The sequence below is a fragment of the Acanthaster planci genome, linkage group LG06 (assembly GCF_054643075.1).
Source record: "Acanthaster planci isolate LZ-2023a linkage group LG06, COTS_SCS, whole genome shotgun sequence".
NCBI lineage: Eukaryota > Metazoa > Echinodermata > Asteroidea > Valvatida > Acanthasteridae > Acanthaster > Acanthaster planci.
Window position 1 is genome coordinate 7,855,526 of NC_141782.1, and position 27,715 is coordinate 7,883,240.

At 40.8% G+C, this 27,715-nt stretch overlaps 1 protein-coding gene across 2 annotated transcripts; it reads left to right on the forward strand.

Moving 5' to 3' along the window:
• Positions 1–246: 246 nt before the first annotated feature.
• LOC110980050 (uncharacterized) lies at positions 247–27,715 on the forward strand. 2 transcript variants are annotated; one of them, XM_022236341.2, is made up of 5 exons: positions 247–623; positions 14,213–14,327; positions 22,974–23,204; positions 24,596–24,640; positions 24,811–27,715. In XM_022236341.2, the coding sequence occupies exons 1-5, from the start codon at positions 621–623 to the stop codon at positions 24,888–24,890; spliced, it is 474 nt and encodes a 157-aa protein (XP_022092033.2). In that variant the 5' UTR covers positions 247–620; the 3' UTR covers positions 24,891–27,715. The 2 variants fall into 2 exon arrangements, with proteins under 2 accessions (XP_022092033.2, XP_022092034.2); XM_022236342.2 differs by having other exon boundaries at positions 248–521.

Consider the following 27,715-nt stretch of genomic DNA (forward strand, 5'->3'; position numbering starts at 1 on the left):
TTCGAAATCCAGTCTCAATCTGCTTTGGGACAACTTGGCTACTGCCAAACTAGCTACAGGCAGAAAAAATTCAGCAGACTCGTTAAGGTAGGAACCACTATTCCACAGAATACACTCGTAAGTGAAATCACCTCGCAAAACAGACGGCTTTTGGACCCCGGTGCCAACGGCATACATTGCATTAGCCTATATCTCTTTTCATACCGTTCTCAACAACGCCTGAATTTACACCTGAGCATTTGGACAAGAAGAGAGTGGCTCTGTAGAATTCACGAGCTTTTTTGTAACTGGAGGTTTCCCTCGTTGATGCAGACGCGTGACCAGCATTCCATGGGCTCGCTTGTCTCATGTGCCCGTGATATCGTGTTGGGTATCACAGTTGTGACGTTCGTGCGACTCGCAGTTACCAGCGTACGATAGCACTGTGGTCTGGCCAGCACGCAACCCTGTCGTCGTCCCAGATTCCACGGCTAGGGGAAACTGTGCTCACTTTGAACCTACGTGCAAGCACACAGCCACAGGTAGGTTCAGTTTGCGTCGAGGGCCCTTAGCCAGCGTGAGGATTGTGTTGAACGCTCGAGAGAAACGTTAGAGCTAACCAATGCGTATTTTCTTCTGCAATGGTAAGCATTAAATCACTTTTGTATTTCTGTTTGATACAGGATGTGCTGGGTATTTATGATTACTTTTATTACCGTGAAATCAGCTTTGTCTCCGTGTTAACTTTCGACTTAAGAGGAGCTTCCTCCATTGAACAGGGCGCCACTAAATAATAAATGGTATCCCCATTAAAACGAAAGAAAAAATGAAAGGGGAATTACTCCATAACTTCTCCGCGAATCCCAACCAAACACCCAAGAAAAATCACACTGAACTTGGTCTTTGGAATATGCACTTCTCTGAAATTTGACTCGTTAAAATTAAACGTCGAAACTATCAGAGCTATCCTCTGAAAAAAGTCTTGTTCACTTTTCAGGTTTAAAAACTGTTCCACCGTCTTTTACGGGTCAAGATTTGTTCCCGGTTCATCGTTGATGAAGTTGCTACACAGTTTTCCCACCGCTATACGTTAATGTCTCAATATCGTCCATTTGCCGAAATTGCACGTTTACCGTTTCATGCATAGTTCCATAATTCTTATGTTTATTTTTAGCCGAAAGATTTGGTCAGTAGTTGTCCGGCAAGTTCCACAAAATGTTTTGCTTTTAATACTATGAATACATGTACAGCTTTAGGCATTGATTATAACCCTGATAGAGCAGGGTTATTGTGGAATTTGGAGCATCCCTAGCCGGGGCGGATTCAGACCCGCCGCCCCGTCCCAAGAACTCGGCTGCCCCATGCCCAATTTTTTTTTAAATCTTGGCTTGCATGTCAAAACACTCCCTATCAATACAAGTAAGTTTCAACTCATTCTGACTTTATGCTTCAGGTGCGGATTGGGGGGGTGTGTCACCCCCCTCACCCGCACAAAAAATAACTAAAGTAAATTTAAAAACAAGATAGCATCCCGCAAATTTTTCGTATATTTGTACGAGGTGAGTGTTACAAATAGGAAACTACTGTCCGCAAAAATGAGACATTAAAAAAGTCTCCAGCCTGACCTCCCACGGAAGAATTCCTTGATCCGCCCATGTGGGTTTGTTGTTGCGGTAGGCCACACGCATGCCAGACGTTGTGCATTCAGCTCAGTAGAGGACAAGTATACATTTTTGACTGACTTGTCTCGGAAAAATGGATATTCAATTTTTCGCAAAGGTGATGTCAAAATGTCTGCAAAGAGTTCTGAATAAAGGTTTATTTACAGATATGTATATAATTCATGCAGCTATACACTTATATGTTGTGATTGTTTGGTGTGATTTTGTTCTGATTAAATGAATTAAAAAGACTGGATACAACGTTCCTAACATTGAGGCCCCTACAAACGTGTTTTAGCACGTCTCTTGTTTCCAACTGGCTTCCGTAGAGATGTGCTTACCCTGGACGTTGACGTCATCAGTCACTTGGCTATCGCCTAATAAAACGGGTAAAAATAACCGAGTCTCATAGAGTCGGCAATTAAGAGGTCAGGACGAAAGCGAACCCGTCAAAAGAAACTCGTAGCAGACGTATACATTTTAGACACTTCACACTGGAGCACGTCTAAAGCTGCAAAATTTATGTCAACGTTGATTCGAAGAACTACACACTTTCTGTCTGCAATCGCCTTGAGTAAAGGCCGCGCCGGTTCATACTTCGCTTGAAAGTGGCGAAAGCGAACGTGAATTCGTGACGTCGGGTCAAATATTCACGTTACGAATTAGCAAAAGCTGAACACGTTTCAATCTGAGCGAAATCTCGTTGCAAATTTTTCGTGACGTCAAATTCGCTGCAAATTTTTCGTGACGTAAAATTTGCTGCAAATTTTTCATGACGTCAAATTCGCTTCGTTTTCGCATTCGCCTGAAGTATGAACCTGCCTTAGGGTTGGATTGTTCGGTGTCAAACCATACCTCTCCCCAGACTACGTGTTTTCTTGTCACGTGACAAGAGTAAAGCAGGAGACGAAAATCAGATCACTAGAAACACGAGTAAAAGCCTGGTTTCCATAATGGTCGTTTGTAACGCAGACGGTCCGTAAGACGTGAAGACCCAGACACGAACTGAAGAGACAGTGCGGACGTCATTCTACCCAAAAACTGAAACAAAATGGCGTCTGAAACTCCGTGCCTTTTTTTTTCGTAAAATACCCTTTTAGATTGACTGTACCGCTTCATGATGCCAAACCTGTACTCCAGTTTCATGCATTTCATTGATGGTCAGCTATTTAAATGGCCGGTTCATTAGGTGTAGGCCTAACATTTGAGCATTTAAGGAGAAAATGAGCGAGAGGGACATCTTTGCAGGCCAATGCCAACGTCGGAATGCACAACATCAAGACAGTAACCATTGTGGGCGTGTCATTTGTTAAGGGGCAAGTTGGTGAGGTCGTAGTTGGCCAGGGGATGAGTTGACATGATTACTATGCAGGATTCAGGTCAGGCTGTGGATCGATTACAAGTTTGAAGTTGTGGCTCACTACCCACCGAGTTGTGTGTAATTTCAAACTTCAAAACGCCTAATTCATGTGAAAATGAGCACCACTGCAGTCTTGTTAACAACGTGCGATGCATGATTTTTAACCATGCTTGCCCGTACTGTAGTGGTGGTAAGCCCTGGGGTCGCGTAGTCATGTGGTACTGGGACCGTCTTTTGATATGACCCAATAGAGCAGCGAGCTTCCGGAACCCTCGCGCGGTCCTCCTGTGGGAATTTTACATTGGGCCGTCATATGTTCGATAATTTTTGGCAGAATATAATTCCTAACTGAAACCACTCCATGAAACACTCGTGTTGGAATTTTACCTTTGTCTTCCTCAAGTAATATTTAGGAAAAGTCACATGGAGACGGGTAAAAAACGAATTTTCTTAACGACCTTTCGCGTCCGCCGATATCGTACCTAGCTTTGCATGTTAATACACGTTTGTTTTCACTGCCTGTGCTTACGTAAAAACGAGTTTGTACAACGTTGCAAAGATTTACCTACTTGCAGTCGATGGGTCCAAGATTCCGTTAAGTGAACATCACGCAGTTGTTGTCAGCAAAGATTAGATAAAGGATCAGAATCTTTCGTAATTGAAGTAGAATATTGCTTTCAGTTTATTACTTATTAATTATAAGACCGCGTAAAATATTTTGATATGTTTTTATTTCGGCTTTTACCGACAGACAACCATCAGATTTCAAACCTCAAAATGTTCATCTGCGTACGAGACCGCCTCATTGCACTGTTCTTCAAGTATTTTTGATTTTTGGAAGTGATGGGTCAATTTTTGGCAGGATATTTCTCTTTTAGGTCAGGTGATTTTTCGCTTTCTATAAATTGATATACATGTACCAGCAAATATTTTCCAAAGTCCCTTCTCTGAGTTGGATTTTTTTAGGAAATAACTGAACGAAAAAATATTACAAATTCTAAAATCTTTGCACGTTATTTTTCCCATCCAAGGGTTCCGGAAGCGCGCCATTAGGGGTCAACCCTCAGGCTTTATAGGTTGGAACTGGTAGCATTACTCTGATGCACACATTGAGGAGACTTTCACTGCGAAATTTGGACATTTTTCGCGTAATTAACACGCGTAGTGTCATCGAATGTCCATCCTGTAACAAAGGGGGCTAGGACTCATGAAAACGGAAAACTAATATCCATGCTCGATGAGCTGCTCCAACGAGTTCAATCTGAGTTATAATACCCACTCGATCAGAAAATCTGAATAATTGACCCCAAAACAATCCTTTTCGTCTTTGGCCGTGAAACGTGTATAGAAAGCTAGCATGCGAGTTTGAAAACGGCTACCACAGTTTGTCAGGAAATAAATCATTCAGGGAGAAATCGTGATTTGCAGCAATCGTCATTGTAGGCCAACGGGAAGGCACTTTATTTCATGTTTGGCTTCCTCTCTAGGCTAATCACGTTTGCCAGCTTTGGACTAAAATGCAGACGAATGTGATTCGGGGAGTAAGAGGGCACCTTTTAAGATGGTGCGACATACGCGTGTTTCGAGGGGCAGATATTTTACTTAATTAACGGGAAATATATGATCGTAACAAGGTTTGAGTAGTTTGTGAGAACATATTTCATCCACTGAATACGGTCGACCTGCTTCGTTAAACACCTCCTGAAACTCTCCTTTCTGTGAGGGAATCGTATCGTAATTCTGTATATATTCAGGAAAGTAAAACTGTTTTTAATTTCACGAGGGTTTGTACTGTGAGTTTGCCACTTCAGCGAGTAGATCTTTTAAATTTAAGGACTTATGTCAATATGTAAAAGTGTATAGCAGTAGACATTTTATTTTCTTTTTTGTTTTCGATGTCTGGAACATTTTGTGTTAACTTTACAAAGACGGACTTTTTTGGATACATAATTGGCCAAAAATGAATCGGTTTGCGATGTATCAGGGAGATCAGTTCAACAGTTTGAAGATTTTGAATCAGTTCTATTTTGGGTCCATGCAACATATTAGCGCCTGCACTCTTTGCGAGCGAATTATGATGATTGTGTTTCCGTTGCCTAGGTATCACGACAGTTCATTTTGCTCCCTCGCGAAGGCCGGCCCCTGGACAGGTGGCACGTGGTTCTTAATTGGGGTATACAGACAAACGATCATAGGCTCGGTGAACGCGACTGTGGCTGATCAGCCGCGTGCACAGCCTAATTAAATTGAAGAAATTACAAGAATTCTTGAAGGCCGGGAGCTGGACATGGTAATAGAAAAACGCACACCAATACTTTGGCTTCTTTAATTACAATAGACGAAGAGGAAAAAATTAACTGGGGATGTGTGGCTGCTCAAGTTGTATACCACCGAGACTATTGTGTTTTGTAATGTTACCCACAGGAACGTCACGATGATGGAACAATAAGCCTTTTGCGAAATGTGAATAAAATCTGGTATGCTGAGCTATCTAATTACACATAAACATAACAAACTTGAATTCCCCAGACTAAAGACACCGAGAGCCCGGAATGTCCATAGCCAGAGGGCAGTGAGCGCTTGAAACGCACCATCTTTTTCACAACCACGAGACCCCTTTGTACCCATCTATGATCACAATTTTTGCCGGTAATCTGCATCCTTTGTGTACTGAAGTATAGGAAATTGAATATTCATATATTGTTGGCGCTTGGTGTAATCTCACAAAAACATTAAGTTTAATGCTTTTGCAGTTGTTTGTGTTAGGTCGTGTGCCCTTGTTCATGTGCAGTTATTGCCCCTTTTGAATGCTTTCCTCTGGAGTTATTTTTGGAATAAATGGTCAAGTTGTTTATAAGATTTGGTGTTTTATTTGAGTCGTTTTATTACGTCATTTATACAAAAGTGTATTTTACGAGATGCATGATCATTCTCTGTGATGAAATAGTGCATTTTTCCCATATGTACTTAGCTTTCCAGTAGTTGTCGACATTCTGTTGGCCAGTCTTAGCCAAATTCGTACCAAGTGTTTGAAAACTGATGTATCGGAGGGAGAGTAATCAAATTAAAAACTTTGCATGGATAACTGAACAGCGTATTAAACTAAAAGTTTATTCACGATGACAAAAGTAGATCTCACATCAGGGATTTGTCTCTATTTCCTGGTCACAGCAACAACTTTTATTCAATTTCAAGCAAAGCACTGCAAAAAAAAAATACATCTTGAAAAAAAGCACTGCAAGTTGTGCAGAATATTACTGGCTCTGCTCGTCCAGCTAAGCTGTAGGCAGTTATCCGGCAATATTGAATGTTTTCTATTATTCGCCTGACTCTGCGACGACAGTCATCCAATGGCGTAGCCGGGGGGACCGGGGGGGGGGGCTGGGGGTAACGTGCCCGCCCCCCCCAAAAAAAACCAACTCCGAGTGGTATAGTGGATAGAACGTGTTGTGGCGTTGGATTTTTGGATAATTGGGGGATAAAAAAGTGCAGCTGGATGGATAACAATGATAACAGCCAGTGCGTGATTTTGATACCTACTGCAAGCAGTGGCGTAAATACGGGGAAAGGCCCCCCAGCGGATGCCCGTACCCCCCATGCCCGCCACCCCCTTTGAAATCTGCGAATAATCTCCGTTGATATGCAGCTGAGCTTTCTTGTGGTACCCCTTAAAAAAATGTGTATCCTCAGGTGCCCCCCTGGACAGTTAGCCCCAGTTACGCCACTGATTGAAAGTTTCGTTTTTGTATAATGATCGAGGTAAAGGTTATTAGCACGAATTCCCTTCCATTTGTCGTTTTATTATAGTGCATATCCTGCACGTCGTCATACGTGCGTGAAAAGAGGCGTTGATTAGGTAGAAACCTTGGGAGGAAGGAGTGATGGGAAAGATCGATATAAGAGAAATTGAGGAAAATATCGATCGATCGATATTGATGTTGAATCATCATTATTCACCCGAATACAGAACGACTGAGCTATTCACTTCTGGACTAAGTGTAAGAAGGCTTATAAAATTTAGCAGTAGGAGTAATGAGCATAGAGGGATGGGATACTAGGAGTTTCCAGTGCAATCTTTAGGCCATCTTAAATTGAAAATGGGGTTAAATTTTTATTTCGACACCTGAGAATAAAAGTGAAAGCGCTGAAATAAAACTTCATTACAAATTATCGTCATTTATTAAATTAAATCGAAACGTCTTAAGCCACCTTTGAAAAAAATGAAAGTGAAGCATTGAATCCCAAAATAGTCTGGCAACATCCCCATTTAACAGATTCCATTGGATAAGATTTATTCTTATAGTATTTGTCTTCTGATTAGCTACCGTGGACATCGCCACCAGGTGTTGCTTACAGCCATTTTATGTGGGAGATTTAGCAGGACTCAAACCGGCCCATGTCTTAGAGCCTTTCAGCTACACAATTGATTTAAAGACGCCTTGGGCATCAGAGGCGTAAATCCTAGGAGTGGGGTGGGGGTACACATCCCCTACACTGTTTGACCAGGGCGGATGGACTATTGAATCCCCCCATGTACATATTGAAGTACAGCTGTATTATGAACAACTCCCCCAGTGTCATATGGTATCAGCATCCCCCTGCATTTTTTGTGTGTGTGTGTGTGATTTAGGTCATCGTCCCAGATCCCGACCTCCATCCATCTCCTAAGTTCCCAGCACAAATTTACGCGACTATTTGGCACTGATACTTTATCATATCCACCGAAAAGACAGCAGTGGTCGCTCTTACGATGCACATCCCAGTCGACCGCGATGGCATCTTGGGATTCTGTACGCCAGTCAGTGCCAACCCGATGATGTGATGAATTCACCAGGAGAAATTCTGAAATTCCCTGGAACAAAGATACATTATTAAAGAATGAAATGGACATATCGCAGGGAAGCGAGGGAACAGGATTAATCTTCTGTCACGTCGAGCCCAGAGGGTGCCAAGAAGTGATTTAGCGGACGATTCGATACGCTGTGAAATTCAGTGGTAATTTTTTCCCCGGAATTTCCCAAAAGAAAGGTGTTTGCAAGGCAATTTGATATAGACGTGAATTCTTACAAAGAGCATTTTGTGTTTTACAAGAAATGGGTTCGACGACATGTTCAACTGTGACATTTTCTGTGGAGTGTTTTTGGTCCTTGAGTTTCAACATGATTCTGTCGGTCTGGTGATACTCCCCACTAAATCTGTTCTTGGGGCTGGGAGAGTGAGCAAGGCCAAACTTTCGATGTGGAAAACTAGTTGCCAAGACGAATTTAAACTTTGTGTAGGAGTTTATATAGGACAGAATACATTCAAAGGTGGACAGAGGCCTGCATGGGCTTTCCATGTTTCCCCACTGCATATGTTATCCATAATGAGCCAGCCCATGCAAAGCCCCATGTGGGATAATCCTTTCAACCCCATACGGGATCCATATTCCCAGATGGCCCATGGTCCCACATGGGCTTGCTGCCAGGGTGTGGTAGTATGCTCTGTAAGCCGTCGCTGGTGACAAAGTCCACCGGTGAAATTCGTAGTCAAACAATGATAAACGAGTTCCCCAACATATCCATATATACATGAAAACATCCTGAGATAAATAAATTGGGTTTTTTGAAGGATGGAAAAAGAAATATATAAAAAATTGCCTTATTTCTTTATCTCTTTACTTAAAAAAAAGGTCTTTTGGGGGAGTGGACAACATTACCCCCATCCTTCCTTGTATGCATTGGACGTGTAACATTGTGTGGTTAACCTGACAAGATGCAGTGTCGATAAGCAGACTGTCTCTAGAGTGTCAGATTGAGCTCCCTTGAAATGGTATTAAGCCTAGTGTTAGCGATCTTCATGGCGATTAAGTAAGCCTGGGGACGGCACTATAGTTGTTACCATTTCAATCATTTCTCATTCTGCTGTAGAACGCACACAGTAGAAACACAGTCTCTCCCATCCTTCCCCCGATGTCCAAACGGCCGACTAAAGGGCTAGCTAGGTCATAAGTGGATACAAAAATCTGCTTTTCATTTTAGTCATCGGCATCGGATGGAAAAGGAAAACTAAAAGGTGGAATATTTTGTTTTGTTTCGATTAACAACCGAATTCCCTCACGCTCTCCTATCGATATCAAAACCACTGTGGTAAATTGAAATGAGCTAAACCCCCCCTCCCCAATTTCCAGCCAAAGCGGAGGCTATTATAAACCTTAACATGAAGCGGTCTTATTTTGACTGGCAGTCGGTGTCGACTTCGCATTAAAACGATTAGATCCAATATCTAACGTACCACTGCTCCATTCAATCATGAGCACTCTCTCTCACATAGCCAGTGCATTTAACTCGTGATATGTCTAGATTTCTGCCCGGTTAGACAGCAGGCTTTCTTTGGGCTGTCTGTTCTCGACATTGTCATATTTCACTTGATCTAAATGTCATGGCAACCCCATGTTGTGATGGCAACATTGCCTTCTACGCTCTGAAACGTTAGAATCACTCGTATTGTACCGTCGCATACTTGACACGCAAGCTATGTACTCGAAAAGCAAGCTTTTCTGTGGCCGGCTGTTCATGGTTTTCTATCCAAAGTTTCTCTCTTTGAGGGTAGCAGCAATATATCTTTAGTAAGCACACTTTGCAACTTTGACGTTCCTTTTAGATTAGATGTATTGAAAAGTGATTTTTTTTAACATTCAAAATTTTCCATTGTTTCCTAATCAATGAGGGCGCTGTTGCTGTGTATTTAGGGATGTCATGGTTTAATGCTTTGGTTTTTTGGAGAAAAACTACGATTCTCTCACAAAGATTTGCTCACTGGCATATTGCTTTAGGTATTGACAGTAACGAATGGCAAAAGAAAGGGAAAATTCAGGCTAGCAAATTATACGAAAATATACAGAGGTAGGCCCTACTGTGTGCATAAACCAGTGTAACACTGAGGTTTTCTTTTGGGGACGTCATCACATTTTTGTCCCAGAATATAATAAATACTCATCAACATTAAAACCCCAAGGTAGCAAAACCCGTTAAAATAGTAAAACAAAAATTGTAGAATAAGAAGGTAACTCAAGACACAAAGATGCATTTCGTATTTTTACATTTTAAATACATGTACTGCATTGCAGACTTTTGCAGTAGCGATTTAACATTTTGTAATGTAATATTCGTGTGCAGACCACATGGCATGAAAACTCGTTTTTATTTAATCAAATAGAAATGGTTACTCGTCGGATTTATCAGGCTTTCGGTAAATTATACTTGTATTTATTTATCGTTACACGCGCAGATGTTTTGTGACTATTTGGGCTGAGTTTTGGCTGAATATCAACCCTTACATTCTTCAATCATCCGATTTTAATATGATTTTACATACACCTGAGGGGTTAGATTTAGACTGGTGACAAGAAATTCGTCCATGCAATATCATAATAAGATCACATTACACACGAGGTTTGGCTGCTTACTAAGTTAAGCCACTGCCTGGCTGAGCACTCATTGAACTTGAGCACCTGTGTAAAATAAACAAAATGTGGCCCGCAAAAATAATAGTACGCCTACTATGTCATATGCACTGACAGTGACAGTGAGTAAGTGCCCTTCTACATGACCGGATCCTCCTAATCTGCAAGTCTTTCCCTTGTGCAGAATCAAGAATCCTGAAGTCAAAAGTCCACGGTGAACTGGTATAATTTTGTCATCCAGTTCTTTGCATCCAGAAAAGGGTGTTCAGTGTGTATCCTTTTTAATAATATTTGTTGTTAGCTGTTGACTTGGAATATCATCCAAAGCTCCATTTTCCACAAGTAATCTCAGCGAATCCCGTGTTGGACACTTTATGCACCAGATCTGACTACCTACCAACAGGCCTTTACAGAGAAATGCCCCTGTTCGAAAGGAGACCGAAATATATTATGGCATTACCTGAATTACATAACAGCTTCAGCGTCACAAACAAGGGAATAAAGAAATTTGGTCGAGCTGGTTTGCGTAGCGCAGTGGTAAGGAAAGGGGTTAGTATTGTGGGTGTTGTTGGTTCGTATCCCTGTGTTTTTTTTTTCATTTTTTCTTTCCTTGCATAAGAACTACATGTATTGGAAAAGGTTACTATATTTATTGAACAAATTTGTATCCTTGAAGTATATTTCACATAAGGACGAAAGTTTACTTTCAGGCACTCTCTATCAGATAACACCATAATTTATTTCAGATTTGCTCCGAATAGGATACATTAAAAGCCTCGTTTGTTGACAGCGTTGGTGGTCAGATCGGGCGCACCATCACCCAACCTCTCTCAAGTGGATGATACACCTCTTTCCAAACGGTCATACAGGCACGTGGATAGGTCTCACAAGTTGTCCTTCCATCGTTTTTTGATTGGTGCTGCAGCAGTGCGTGTTCGGCCGATAACGATCTTCCCTCTCTAGTTGCCATAGGCTCCAGAAAAGCCTCTCGAACGAGTTCGTTTCGTGTCACAAATTAGAGTTGTTGTGTTCGTCGCCTGCGTCAGAACACGTCACACATACGTCATGGAACTTATGTGACACCGGTGTCAGTCATTATGCGAAACCACTGCAGTTCCAAGAAAGAAGTCATAAACCTTAAAAGGGACAAACTAGCAAGCATTCACTGAGACAGTATTCATGAGCCTTGTTATACGAGGGAAACCTCACTTTTTGGAAAAAATGAATTTGGTTCGAGGAGACCGCGGAAATGCCCAAGCAATGGATTCAGTAGACGATGATTTTATTACAGGCACATGAAGTTAGATGCAGAGGTCATCCGAATTAGCTGTTTCGATATGGCGACTGCGGATACCTCGAAAAAGATCTGAGAAGGAAAATGCGACATGTCATTTATAGACCCCTATTAGTGAAACACGTATGCAAAGATACTATGTGCCACAAATCGAAATTATGAACTGTCGACATACGGTAATATACAGTTATGCAGTCCATGTTATGGTAACCCAAAATACATGCCCTCTCTCAAGTTTTCATGCTGGTCTTTTCCTTTGCATGTTTTTGCATAAAAATAATTCTGTTGTCGTGAAATGTTCAAGGTTACTTCGTTGAATTTTGGTTGCTTGGTCACCATTGCACAAATCGTCACCGTTTTCACGAAGAGAGGAAAGTGCCCCAAATCGAAATTTTTGTTCAAATTTCTGTGTTTTTTGCAAAATCAGCAAGGCTAGCTGCTGCCTACAAGACGGTGTAATCATTTTTGACCAAATCTACTCCAACCAGCCAAATCATGATGATCTCGACGGGCAAAATGCAACTTAATCCGCATTTACCGTTTTCACGAAAAGAGAAAGTACCGGTAGTCGGTTACAGTTACAACGTTACCATTAAGGGGCAAAACTCACGTATGTTCACCCCTTCCACTTAGTTTGTGCGCAAGCGCTGAAGTTTGGCAAAGTCGTGGTCAATTTCTTTTGCTAGTTAAAATGGTGACGCCAACCAGCAAACGACTATGCCAAACTTCATCCGCGGAGATCTTCCGCACTGTGTAAACGTTCGCCCAATTTCATTTTGTGATGTGTTTCTTGTTAACCATAAGTGACATTTGGGAGGAAATGGGGTAATTTGAAAGACTGAAGGATACTATATTCTGTCTAAAGTATTGTGAGTTGTCCTTCGTTAGTTTTATCAATTTCAACGTTGGCTCTCCGTCGGTTTGGGTCGGCCATGGTTTATGAGTGCAAATGTGAGTGCACGTACATGTACTGTACATGTACTCAATCAACGCACGTATACATGCACTACTACGGACAAATGATTCTCATACTAAATATTCAATTTGCAATAACTTGAAAATACTACCGATGTTTTATCGGGTCTTAATACACACGGCACTTTGTTTCGTTTGTTTGGATAAACTGGAGAAGTGGTTATAAAATGGAAAAGACCGTGGACGTATTTTCTTTCAAATCTAATCGTGTTTATTTTAAAAAAAATCAATTTTTCAGAATTTGTTTCAAATTCTGTGCAACTTGGTTCATATAATAAGGTGGTATAAGGTTGTCGATCAAATCGTCGACACGAAGTAGCACTCAACTGCACTTGTGTGTTTAAAGCAATTTCGGTTTCACGAAGTAGCACTCAAGTGTGTGCGCGCACATCGTACACTGATGCGTAATCGAACGATTTTCGTTTTCACGAAGTAGCGCTCATGTGTGTTTTGTCAATAAAGCATGGATAAAAACGCTTTGAAAGGTCTAAAATGATTGGATTCACCCGTAAATATCTGACTTAATTAGAAGATGCTCTTAAAACTAGTTTTGACTGTTTAAATTAAGGAAAAGGTCAATTCCTGAAAACGACAAATCACCGAGCACGTGCCGCACGGCACAGAGGGCTACTTTATGAAAATGAAAATAACAATGTAAAATACGCGCTGGAGCAGTGCACACATCTATGGATGGGTACTATTTCGTGGTGTCGATCACGAATTGTTAGTTATCAGGTTATCTCCATGATCTTTATTTGTTTGTATTTTGTTAAAAAATTATTGTCTCCATCCGCGGAAAGAAGCGATTTTCTCGAAACCCAGATTTCACTGTGATAGACTTTTGTTTCTTCGTGAAATCGTTGAATGAAATGGTTGAAATTTTGCAGATGTACTAATCGTGGATGGTGTTCTTCTGCAGATCTAGTGGCGTGACTCTGAGGGGAGAGACACGTGCCACCAGCCGATGTTGGTGCCTCTCCACCGCCTAGGAGTTCCCATTTTAAATTTTGAACCAAGTTTTGTACAAGCCACAATATAAATCCATCGGCTTTCAGTGCCCCCTGAGAAGTGTGTATTCCCATATGCCCCTAGAAATTCCAAACTAGTGAGCAGACGCCAATGTGCAGATCCTCAGAGAGTGGAGTCCAGCCAGACTGTATATAGGGAAATGTTTCAATGTGTTTTCGTTTCGGGGTTGCTGCTAGTAATCGGGTGAACCTTCGAAACGCAAATCTTCAAAGAGTTGTTTTTCAACACAACAATACGTATTTTCTGTTAGCAATGTGTGACGGTGTGCCCTCAAGGAGACGAAGATGATAATATGGTTTCACACTGGCCCCCAGACACGCACTTTACTTTACCTTATACAGTAGTGTTAGTTTACGAAGGGGACTAATGCCCTTGTCTTTTCGCAGCTGTCGTTAGTGGTAGTCGTCTGATGGCTCATGACGCAGTGCGAAGACAGGTCACAAACCATAACCTTTCTTTTGTTTGCACAGATTGATTTAAACCCTTGCCTAGCATCCTCATCGACGTGGAGAATGATGGATGTCCGACTCTTCCTTGGTGCTATCTTACTTCTCACACCACTTGACATGTGTCATGGAAATAGAGGTAAGAACACCCTAGTGGATAATGTTGTCAACAGTGTTTCCCTACTTCACAAAATACTTTGCCTGGAAAGAAGAACAGCAAACACCTGTCAGTTACCAAATGGTTGCCAGGCAAGCGAGGGGCGTGTTCCACCGCAGACGAATGGTCTGCTAGCAAAAATAGAGAAGAAAAGCCAGGTTCAGGTGAATTGTGAACAAACTGAACGACTGAGAAAGTTAACTTGATAATTCACCCTCCGCAATGAATAATATATCGTGCAAATTATATGAGGTTATCGGCAAAGTTTACGAAATGTCTTTTTTTCTTCAGGAAGGACACAGTGGCAAATATTATATTGGAATTTGTTCAAAGAACTGTATTTACGCATTGCTTCGCCAAAACACGTTTATCTTCTGATGTATTGCACAAAATGGTATATTGTTGCGGCTTTGGTCACAATGGCCTCACATAGACTGGTAAATATTCTGTTCCTGAAAGTTTATCTCAAAGCCGACAAATCTTAGAATATCGGAATGAATTATTACTGCGTGTTACTCTACGCCATGTATCGTATAAAACACCTCTGAGGAGGGAACGACGTTGGGTACACGCCTTCATAATTTGTCGAAAGGAAGATAATTTTTTACAATGATCCCACTTTGACATCTTACCCATTAGACTAAGTGTCTCTCAACGCCAGTGGAGCGATCTAATGTTATAGACGCGCGGACACGGAAGGAGGTAAACATGCACGGTAAAAACGGCAAGGACTGGTGCAACAGGTTCAGTTTTTTTGTCCTATACCAGTTCGTGGAGATCAACGCTTGTCCTTTTTACGTGTCAATCTGTCATAGGGCTTAGATTAGGGCCTAGAGATACGTTTCTCGTAGCTTATCCAAAACATGATAACCTCTCACCTTCCCACAATAAATTTATTTGTAATGTCAAAAATGAATGAACGATATATCGAAAGACAACACTTTCTCTTTCAGAGGTATCAGAACATCTTTCAACCCACGAAAAAAAAAATTAGAAATTGCTTGTGTGTAACTGATAACGAATCTTCAGTCCAGAACGTTTGAATCTAGGAAGTATTGAAACTTTACGGCTGATTATTTTAAATCAAAATACATGTACTGTATTTGGGCCTGTTTGTTTCAGGCCGACCGGCCTCGCGATCAGTGATCCGGCCCGGCGTTAGTTCACTGACACCAGAACCCGCCTAATAGGCCTAGCTAAAGCAACGTTGGGATGACTGGTCGCGATCCAGATACGTACACAACAAAATAATAGGCCCTTCATTATTGGACTTAGGGGCCATCCATAAAGTACGTATACGCACGAAATGCCGACTTTTCAGAACCTCCCCCTCTGTACGCATGATCTACGCAACTACACCCCCCCTTCGGGCATACGTATTTTATGGACGACCCCTTACAATTTGCAGCATCAGCCATAATTACAATTGTTACATGTATACTCGACTTGAGTCACAAAAATAACGAGTGACTCCTTACGACTCTTTTCTTCGCATGTGTGCAAAAAGGGATAAGCTCCGCGTTCAGCACATGACACAGTTTACATTTGACCAAACCCTTCGGTTATTTACATTTTTATTTTCAAACTTTTCTGCCAGTTAAGCAATTATCTACAGGAAACGCAAGAAGAGACTTACGGGCGTAATCCCCAGGTGATGGGGGAATATCTCATCTACTTTTTTTTGGGGGGGGACGGGCGATTGAATCATCCTTCCAGTTTTTCGTGGCGCAAAAAAATTAGGCGAATTGTGAAGAACCGGACTCCCCAACAACCACAATCTGTTAAATAGCACTCAAAAAGAAAACTTTGTTTGAAAGTATATAGTAAATATTCCGTTCTGATGTGTGATTCTTCAGGAACGATATATCAGATGTACATCTGTATCGTTAACATCGCCCCCTATTTAGTGTCATACGGTGTCAGCTCCCCCTCCCCCGCTTTTCATATTTTTGTGGCCGGGCAAGTCATTGCCCACCATTCCCAACCCCCGTACTCTAATTTCCGGCACAAATTTACTCTCAAGACCGGATTAAGTGTTCTGCGGGGATTAAGCATCATCTGTGTTCTGCAGGCCGTATGCTTCGCCCAAACAAAGGTAACAGCACCAATTTAGCACAGCGCACAGGTCCGTCCCCACAGTAAGTAGCAGTACACTGCCCACGGCAACCTGCTCTCACTCAACAATAAGCCCCCCCCCCCAAAATACTCGGTCTCTGGTCAGACCAAAGTTCCAGAATTGATGCGGTGATGCGGTTTTTTTAAAAGTTTTTTTATTTAATTAATTAATTTTTGGGGGGGGGGTTGGGGGTGGCTTTTAAGACTGGCAACAGACACGGAAATGAGTGGCATATTTGATCAAAGAGCAAAGGCTAGTAGTAGCACGTCGCACGTCATGCCGCCATTGTCGTTGATCAGCTGGCTGCAACTTCGTAACCTACCCATGGTCTACTGTTTGTGTTCGACATTAACATTACGCAGTCGTAACGCATCACCAGGTACGAGCTACCAGCGAATTAGTCTGGTTCTTTGAACAAATTGCCCTTCCTACTTAGTGACTGGTGGCCGGGAATCAGTCTACTCGCGAACTTTCAGGCGGTGCGGAAGTAGAGGGCGCTGTTTTGAAAATTTTGAGAAAAAAACGGGAAAAAAAATTGACGTGCATGTTCAAAATCGACGCGCGCGCTGAACAGAGAAAGACTATTGGGGGGGGCGTAAGATCTTGTATTTTCAATAAATTTGGATACGTGTTTAGTGCCTGACAGCGTTCATCTTAGCATGAGGTGTCTGTAGTTGACTCTGAAATTGCAAGACTGATAATGACACAAGCTTCACTGAAATATCAAACTTCTCAAAGTTATGGAGTCATGTTTATGGAGTACTCTCTATACGTGTATGTGGGCATTCCAATCAAATTATGCTCCGTGTATATTAGACACTCCGTGAAAACTATATAAGCAAAGGAAAGGGAAAAGGAAAAACCTAATTCAGCAGATTATACCTTGACAGTCGCATGTGTACATGGCAGACCTAAACTTGCAATTTAAACACACACAGAGCAGATTCAACAGAACAACATGTGGCCAAGACTTCCATAATTATATGAGTACAGAATTGTAGCTGTCTCCTTTCCTTAGATAATCAACAATCATAGAGTAAAATTATTGTTAAATCTTCAAATCAGCACGTGAATTACTGAAACCAATGATAAACAATACGTAATTACAAATGTACATGCGTGCGCTGCCACTATGTAAGCAGTACATGCATACCCAAATGTTCGTGCATTGTACATGTTCATTATGGTCAATTCAACCCCAAACCTACATGAAAGTACTTGGTATTTCTGCTTAACATTAAAATTATCATGATAATTAATAATTATTCATACCACCATGCCTCAATTTTATTGTTCTTATATTTGATGGAATTCGGTGGACAGTTTTCGGAGTCACCTAATAATGTCATGCGCTGAGGCGGGCAAAAAAACTCATGGTCGCTGGAGGGCGCTGTGACCACAGGCTAAAGTGAACTCGCATCAGCAACAGCGTCAATAGTATTAGTGTATTAACACAGAGTCGATGTTTCGCCCCATGTTGTATCCACTGATAAAGATCAATGAGCTTGATTTGATTTTTTTTCAAAAATAAAAAGTTCAAAATTTCATCCAACCAGCATGCAGCGTCACATTTTGTATAGTTACAATCAAAATGTAGAAGGTTTGTTTAAAAGGGAAAGCGGATATAATAATTCATAGCAAACGTGAAAATATGTTAAAATTAATAGCATGCTGTAAATACATGGAGTATTCATAGCTGTTGCTGCATCAAATCAGGATACACGGAGAAAATTTTCTCCCCGGTGTCGCCAGCCACACTGTACAGTACTTAGTATAATGGTAATGTGACAATGGAGTTGGGAGACCAAGTATCACCTTAATGAACATAACCAAAGCCCTCGTGCAACCCTGGATCCATCGAAATATTCAGTGCAAGCATAGCACAGGTGTGGATATTGATACATTCTCGGGTAGTTAAGGTCCATAAGCGCCAGTGCAATTTTATGGAGTAGCTAATCTTTAAGATTGGGCGTGATCAGAGCTAAGAAGTTGCAAATCTGTACTGATCTCCAGGAGGTACGAACACCTTGCTGCGCTTTTCATGAATATTATCGACTTTAGCGCCAGAGACAAGGCCTCACTTTGATAAGATATTGATCGGGTATCCTTCAAACAGCTCGAGTTGAGTGTCATGTTTATAAAGTCTGTCTGTATAGTTGGCATTTAGTTTTGTGTGTCTGGACTCAGCGTTGTGATGATTCAAGACAGTCATCACAACGCTGAGCCAGTCTTTATACCTATCAAATAGGCATAAAGACGGAGCGTGTAACCTGGAACATTAGGCATATAACCCGAAGTGAAGGAACATACCAGAAACGAAGAAAATAGGACAAAACGAGCAGCATGGAAGTCCTCCTAATATGTGGTACAATTGTTTTAACTCCCTCAAAAACGATATGCCTTAAACAGTAGGCTTTATTTTGTAAGGTTGAGCTTGAAGAGAGGCTGCTCGGGCAAGCTTAAACCCACATTTTCGAGGATTCCTTACAACGGGCTGATGTTTCAGCAGTTTAAACCTGGCACAATGAGTTATGTTTAAGACGACAGGTGGCAATAAACCCAATGGTCTTTCGTGACGGTTTCGTCCGTGGCCGTGTCATGTTGAAGCTAAGGGCAAGTTCGTCCTATGACACTAGTTAATTTGAATTTGATCAACATCGCCCCAATAGAATGGATTTCTTTTACCATCCGTAGTCGACCATTCTTTGAACCGGGCAAAGGGGCATGATCGTAGCGCTGGCTTTTAACAATGTCGATTTAGTTTATTAATTAGGAGGCAGCCATTTTCACGAAAATAATTATACGAAATATCACTGACATATGACAGCCCCGAAATGGCAGTCACCGGCAGAATATGCACAATGGAGATTTTACACAAAGTAGTTCGACTGGAAGGCTAGAGTGAGACTGTATTTTGCGTGTGTGTTGTCGAAAAGCAATTGATCAGCCAAAGGCTGAAATGTTCGGCGCAAAATCACTGTGTTTGCCACTACCAAGAGTCTAAAAAGTATCCCATTACCTAGTACAGTCCACCCCACTTTTTCTATCTTGAAAAGGCTGGTTCCCTGCTGTAGTAATAATAATTATAATAAGAAGTAGTTGATAATTATACGCCCAATTTTGATAAATATTGACGACAGAACCCGAATATCAGCGAAATATATAGGTCCAGACATTTTCGGCCAGTTTCAGAACTTTCCAGAACTGGAGTAATTCCTCCCATTTTTGTCTCGTGACCATTTTGGTTACCAGACCTAAAGCAATCTTGTTTACAGTGGTTACTGTACATGTGTTTCTAGCATAGCTTCAAATAATAGCCTTCATGGAAAGCAAACTTTCTCACTTTGTCCTGATTTGATGCAACAACAGCGAGGAAATAATTTATCTAGTATATTTGATGTTTATAATTTCAACGTGTGTAATGTGTTGTGACGTTTACTTTAAAATAATCTACTTTCGCTTTCAAACAGGGTGGTTATTATTTAAAAAAAAGTGATACTGCATAATGTTCAGATTTTAACTTTTGTTTTAAGAAATCGCGCTCCCCTAACGAACGCAAAATTGACTCAGTGTTGGTATCAGAGGACGTATGCTAAATTGAAAGCTGATTGAAAGTTTACATACGTGTTCAAAAATCGTGGAAATGCAAATGATCGAAACCAGTGCGAAAGAGTAGGTAGTTGTTGAGGTGCTTGGCTTGATACCATGGGGACGACGTCAGGCCCAAATGTGTCTCAATATAGTCGATATCTTTTGGTCCAGGAACCAGACCATATCTTGAGTTTCATCGTAACATTGCCGTGTGGTTGCAGCACATTGCAGATTGATAGTGGTATACACGTATGTTCATGCCCCTCACTTAATTTTGCGCATGCGCACTGAATCCACTATAGCGACAGAAGCCAGTAAAATGGCTCTTGACTCGGACAGGTGGACCCCAAATGTAATCGATCAACATCAAGCTCAGATAAAGTTGTTTGCCCCTTTTTTCCATACCAATTAGAATTTAAACACTCAAATTCCTTTTTGCTAACTTGCACACTATAAAAATCCATTTTTGCCCGTTTCTGTCACGTACCTCCAAAGTAACAGAGTCAGAAGTTGAAAGTGAAGCCAACATTTTAGAAGTTTTCTTTCAGTTTTGCTGAGTTTCCCTGACATTTCTCTACTTTTGAATAGTGAAGAATATACCCAAACGCACTCGTATCCAGATATGCGTACGTGTGCACCACTGCATGCCCATAATCCGGACATTTCGACCGCTGCCAAACTAAGAGAGGAAATTTGAATCCGCATGAAAAACGAACCGCATTTCAGACAAATGGCTCTCGATCTTGAAAAAATTGAGCTGATATATACAAAAAATTTATCAGTCTTCCAGACAGTATCACCGATGATCTCAGGGGAATTCGACAAAAGTGTGAAACTTGGGCACTAAGTAAGGTGAAAAACACGGAAAATGACGAAAATGCGTCCCAATGAAAAACGAAGTGAATTTCAAAAAATGGTTTTCTTCCTGGACTTAATAACCTTTTTTTGTACATAAGGGTTACTAGTCTTTCATGTGGCATCAAATGTATTTGAAGGTAAACTCGGCAAAATTGTGAAAATTATACACAAAGTTAGGTAAAGTAACGATAAGTTTTTATAACTATGCTTTGTCGTAAAACTGACATTTTCCACTTCCTTTGATTACTTTCCGGTGATCTTTCCTACTAGAAGCTATTAAATATCACCATTTGATAGATTCTTGGCAATTTATTCACACACGAGGTCTTCAAGGGGTCTGCTAGAATAATTTTTCAGGCCGACGACCATTATGTCACCATTGCGCATGCGCGGATACACAAACTAAATGCATGCACAGTCTATGGGGATCGAACATACGTGTGGTAGTGAAAGAACTTAACACTAAATCAATTTTCTCACCACAGTTTGTTTACAGAATCTTGTAGGAAAAAGTGTAGCTCGATGTGATAATAAGAAATCGGGATTCTTTAAAGATTAGATTTGTGTTTGGCGATTCCGATACACCAAACAATTAGGTGTTACCCGGAAAGCCTACTTATCACAAATGAAGACAACACGGAAGTTAGGCCAACAATTCTGACGGATGTTCAATGGCGAGCGTGCACGCGTGTTTTCATGAGTAATCGACCACGCATCTGGAATGCCCGGTTCCTTGCAGTGTTATCGATTGCATAATGATGAGAATCCCAAGCTTGGACAGCTGCATTTAAAACAGTTCAAACGTCCAGGAATAAGGTATCAATTTGATACCGTGGGGCTTTAGTGGCCGTATGTTGTTGGCAATTGACGGCTAAAGTTGGAACTATAGGCCCTATATTAAATTACCAGAGCGGTAACTCCTCGTTCCCAGCGCGGAGAAACTTTGACGTCGAGGGAGACAAAATTTTGAGTTCATGTCCGTGTTTGTGGTACATGATGAAATAAAATGGAATGGATTCCGAGTAATGTAGATCTGCTCTAAATGCAACGCACACGTACAGCACTCTCAAATAATAAATAAGCACGTTTTCTATATCAGTACTATGACATTAAAAAACACTTCGGCCTTCATCTACCACGCATGTGTGCTCGAGTTTGTCTAATTTATACAGAGTAAAAAGAAATACTAATTTACCTATTGTGCGTTTCGAGTTTGCTTATCAGCTTTGATGGCGCATCGTTTTAGCATGCACTGAGATGCAGATATGTAGACAGCTGCACAAAATCTTGAGACTGCATGTGCCTAGCAGGGTTCATTCTACAGCAAGTTGGCTCTAGTAATTTTGTATAGCTCTGTGCCAGAACCGATCCAGTCCAGATACAGACACAAGCTACAGTGGACACTTCTACTTAAATTGATTCCAGTTTACTGAGTATTACTGGGTATGACGGACTGAGGAATTAGTTCATTACCTTTACTTTTACGAAACTAGTTTAGTTTTGACATACGCATACGCCTAGGTCCGGCTACCTAATTCGTCGAAATTAAAGCAAATCTCTTTATCAAAGCCCCCCCCCACTTGTGGTCAGTTTGTGATCTGTGACGACATCCTTTGACGAATATTTCAAGTTCAGAAACAGAAGTAAGGAAAGAACTGCTGCAAAACAATCCTTTGTGCTCAGATTATTTCAGCCCTATTCCTGGATCATTCCATAAATTAGGGTTCAGTTTTTGTCGTGTCCCTGCCACATCTGACGTACAATTTTGTAAGATCAGAACGCATTTTCTAATTTTCAAGAGTGCAGAATTAATGTAAATTACCTGCCAAACAAAGAGAAATGGTTTGAAATCAATTTCAATGATATTTCCAGGTCAATTTACACAGGTCAGGTGTAACAGGGACACAAAAATGTCACACTTTTGGACCCTGATTTTTTAGAATGACCCACCTAACGTTTTTTCGTTACCATTAAATTGGCAAGCAGTATTCAAAATTTCTTCATAATAGAAGCAGCAATTCCTTTTCCCTATTCTTTCCCAACTTATCAACCGGGTTCTCCAGATAACCAGATTTTAAAGCAGGCACGGTTTGAAGATCCCAAAAGCCGGACTGTTTTTCACCGCGAGGTGGCAGCAGACACATATGCTGACCATGACGATCGCTTGCGTGTGAGGAGGGACACCGCTGACACTGGTCAACCGGCTGGAGTAGGCTTCCCCCTGAATGACGGTCTACCGCCCCCTGGAGGTCAATTTCCCCCTTTTGCGCCCAATGGAGACCCTAGTACTATGGGTAAATGCATCAGATCATTGGACTGATTTTTGGTTTTGACTGGGGTAACTGGGACACTTCAGTGCTGATGTGGGAATGGGAAATCCATGTACAGATGGCAGTATTATACAGTAAAAACACAGTGCCAAGTGATATATTATTCAAATAAAATGGGTGGGCCTATTTGTTAAGAACTGCATGCGTTATTCAACTGACTGTAACATACAAAACGTCGGAGTCCCATTTATCTCATTTACCCCATTAGAATTGGAATAATGCAAAAAAAAAAAAAAAAAAAACCAACAACAACAAAACAGTGGAACTAAGAATACCAGTTACCTCAGTCAATCTCATCTTAAAATAGAAAGGAATTGTATGGAGTGAGCCGAAAAGGGAAACTGAGATTTAAAGGTTAATTTTTCAGTAATTGATACAAGTTTTAATACGTGTTTAGAGTCTCTGAAAACGATTTTTTTTCTCTTGTCACACCAGCAAGTTGATGCTAGGGCCAAGCTTATCTGACTGGAGCCAAGGCAGCGTTATTCAGAATCATGAGTCTTGCCCTGGACAATGCATGGGTCGTTGCATATACTTCAAATATGGCTGTCGGATTCATCTGTTCTAAGGATTTAATTAAATTCTTTACATGAGCCTGACACTGTGTACTTATATCAGAGCTTTTGTGTTTAATTGTGAACAACAGTGTCGTGCGAATAAATCACAGACTTATCAACGCATAGACTGACAGCTCCATAGAAAACGATGTCAGGATTTTATGTAGAGGTGACAGCACCCGACAAAATAAAAAATCAGTGGCCAATTTCATTCTTGTATGGAAGTCTTACGCACGGTTTAACATCTCTGTCCGTGATATTTCTTGAAATTATTGGATATTTTTATATATTTGGGGGGGGGGTGTTTGTTTCTTTTCACCCACGAAGTACGTATGAAAATTTGTAATACCTTCAAAACTCTCATATGTTAGAAAGTACATAAATATGAAAGACACTGCTGAACTCAGGACTAATTCAAGCAAAGACAATATTTATGCGCACAAGCCACACTTTCACTTCTGCGTTTTTTCTGCCGACCTCGAGTCCGTTTGCACATGGAGCTGATAGTTCCATGGCTTGCATAAGTTGTGGAGACTGTTCATAGTATAGGAGACGGATGCGGTAGATGCATGACGATACGGAATGGTCAATAAAACGTACGGGTACATGGGTAAAGGCGGCCATACCTACATCACAAACACACAGCGCGCTGCGTACAACGAACGCGCCTCCACTCAGGCTGATTGCCTACGATTTTCACAATTGCGGTTTTGGATCCATTACTGCCCGTCTATGCGTTTCCCAGTCTGTGGAATTATTTATTTAATTTTTTATTTGTTTTGGTCTTAAATCTAATAGCGCCCTCTGTCGATGTGACACCAAGCCAAACTTCTGCCGACAACGGTAAGATATTTACTTTCGAGTCGTTTCGTTAAAATAAACAATCATGATTTATTTTTTATTTACTGCTATTTTGTTACACCTAAAATTCCATGATCAGTTTTTAGGCGACATTGTTTTTCTATCGACTTTACTTTTTCGAAATAATATTATGTTTCTCTTTTGATAAGCAGCGTCACCACTGTTCTGCGCAAGTTACGTCAAGATTTTGATCTGCTTCATCACTTGGTATTTTCTACAAAAGGCTGTGTAGCAACCTGCGGCAAAAGAAACGGTTTAATCTTTCTATATCCATTTGTTTCTCCCTTCCATTGCGCAACTCCTTATTTCCCCACGTATAACCTTGTAAGATTTATTTTCTCCAAACCTGGTTCAAAAATCAAAATAACGAACTCTTTCCTCTTCATAAAATAAGATTTTTAGCCCTTTCCTTTATACGTTTAATTTAAATGAATCTTAACCCCATTTACTTCAAGCCATTTTTACCGATAAATGCTCCTTTTACATTTTATGTGACATTTTGTTTAGTACCCCGTTTGTTTGTGACTTTACTTTAGTGTTTACAATTAAAAGAAGCTGTTTTGGACATTTTCGGAACCGAGCAACGACTTTACCACAGTGTTTAAAAAATGGGTCTTAGACCAAAAAAAAATTTGTTTGTCTCTGGTCAGACTGCTGTCCCAGAATTGATGCGGCGACGCTTGCTGCTCCCCCCTCCCCCGGGTTGGATTGTACACACAATTGCAGACACACGTTGTCGGATCATGCAACTAGACCAGCTTTATTATGATTATAGGCTGAGAGCAAACAACTTCTTATCCATAGTCTGCTGTCATTGTTCAACATCAATCTCGTCGGGATCTATCCCCCTGAGTAAAAAATCAAGCTGCCCGCAAAAAATGTTAAGGTAGTGCTGCAGTAGAGGGTGCTGTTGCAGCGCTCGCAGAAAAAAAAACGCTCATGCTTGAAATCGACACGCGCAATGACCACTGACGAAAGACAATGGGGGCCTCATATTATTATCTGGGTGTTTGAAATGCAAAAGGATTTTAATAAAGGTTACGATACTTGAAATATCTTGAGAATTCAATGAAAGCCGCCATGGAATGAATGGCAGCAAATAGATTATTTGGTATCAAGACGTCATTTTATAGCTAATTGTTGTACCTTAAAATGAAATAAAATCCCACTTGAGCGTCCCAATCTGTTCGAAATTTCACCCGTTGGCATCCAAATTTCCGTTTTCAAAAGCGAACCATGTCTATGAAATAAATAGTCAGGCACAGCGTTGCAAATGCCATTAACATAAAATAAACTAATAATGTCGTCGGCAGAGGTCATTTTTCCATTCCCTGCATAGTTCTTGTGATCATACTGTAGAATAGCATGCAGGTGTGCCCAAAGACCATCACCTCATGGAGACATTGCTAAGCCTGTAAGATATATCAGGAAAACTGTATAACCAAATAGGACTGCGACCCAAAGTGTAAACGCGTGGACAACAAAATCAACAAAATAAATAAAATTAGCATTTTTAATAAAGTAAGTTTGTCTAATAAGCCCACTCTATTAGCAAATCCCAAAGTAACGATAATCTGAGCATTCCTTTTCTTTGATCATATCAACGCCGTGTTATATTCACACAGTGCGAAACTTTTATCACGATGAATATATGTATCAATCCAGCAGGCCTAACTAGAGAGTTAGATGTGCCTCATTACGAACCCTTAAGTTCAGGCTGGCCTTAGGTTGGAGCGACCTTGCACGCATTGCGACAGTCTTACAGTGAGCGACGAGCGATTTTTTAAAAGGTTTTCTTTATTTCTGTTAATTTAACATGTCACTAAATGGCCTTGATTATTTTTCAGCTTTCAGCTATGAATTTTTTTTACAGATGTTTTACAAGAACGTTGTGGTCTGGGACGGGGGGGTGAGCAAAGTGTCAGTCCAATTCGTGCCCTGAACCAGGAATTTGACCAAATTGGACTTAAAAGTGTTGTCTAGTTTTAGTGTAATGTACATATTTGTCAAAGGTGTTTTGATTATTTTTAAAATAATGGTAGTTCCTGAAAGAGAGCGTAAAGTAGCAAGATCAGTGGAACTTATCTTGTACTTTGTCACATGCAAGCTCTCTATCAGTGTCAAAATGTATCAAATCTGGAAGTAAATTATGAATAATGGACAACCTTCTTTCTGAGCACTTAAATATAATGTGTTTTTAATTAGGTGTATTTTGAGTGCCTAGCTGAGCCTGGGTGCAATACGATTTCAATGCATCCTGAAGGACCAAATCTGATATTCATTTGTCCAACATATGGTACTTTGCTGGTAAACAAACTTTACCAAGTAGGTAGAGATAAATGTGTGTTATTGTTTCACAATGTTTCAATATATTGTTGGTGTAGGCTTCATGTTTAAACATGCACACATGACTTTGTATAGCTATTTATTATTTTGTATAAATTATAGCTATACCGTAGGTGACACAGAATTGCACTTGAAATTTATATGTAAATTATGATGCCGGACATCAAAAGAAATGTGTGTAGTTGCTGCTTGAACTTGTTCTGTGATCCTCCATAATCACACTTGCACACACGTACATCGTAAAAAGCAATCCATTACAGTGTTTCACAAGCCTAGTAGTAAGTTCGAGGTTCGGTTTAACACGGAAGGGCCTGGCGTACAGCTTGTATGTCGTGTACTGAGTTGAGGATCACTGCCGAATATTGGTGAGTTTTAAGTGCAAACTGCACACGACACCAAAACATCCAAATGCCTCTCAGATTCAACGATCATATGAAACACTCTTTGATGCTATTTTCTTGTCCCATCATTGTTGCGATGGTGATGTACGTGAACTTTGAATTGGAGGGACAGGATTGGTGAAGGTCAAATGGTACAGAGCGGGAAGCGAAGGGCGTCAGTGACTGACGAGTGGTTAACGGTGGTTGCCTTGGCAATTCTGACGATGGTTAACGATTGATGGAAAGAGGGAGAGGAGAATAGTGGTTGTAGATGTTTGGATTGGAGACAAGGGCAAAAATAACTTGCATAATAAACTTTGATAGCAAAGAA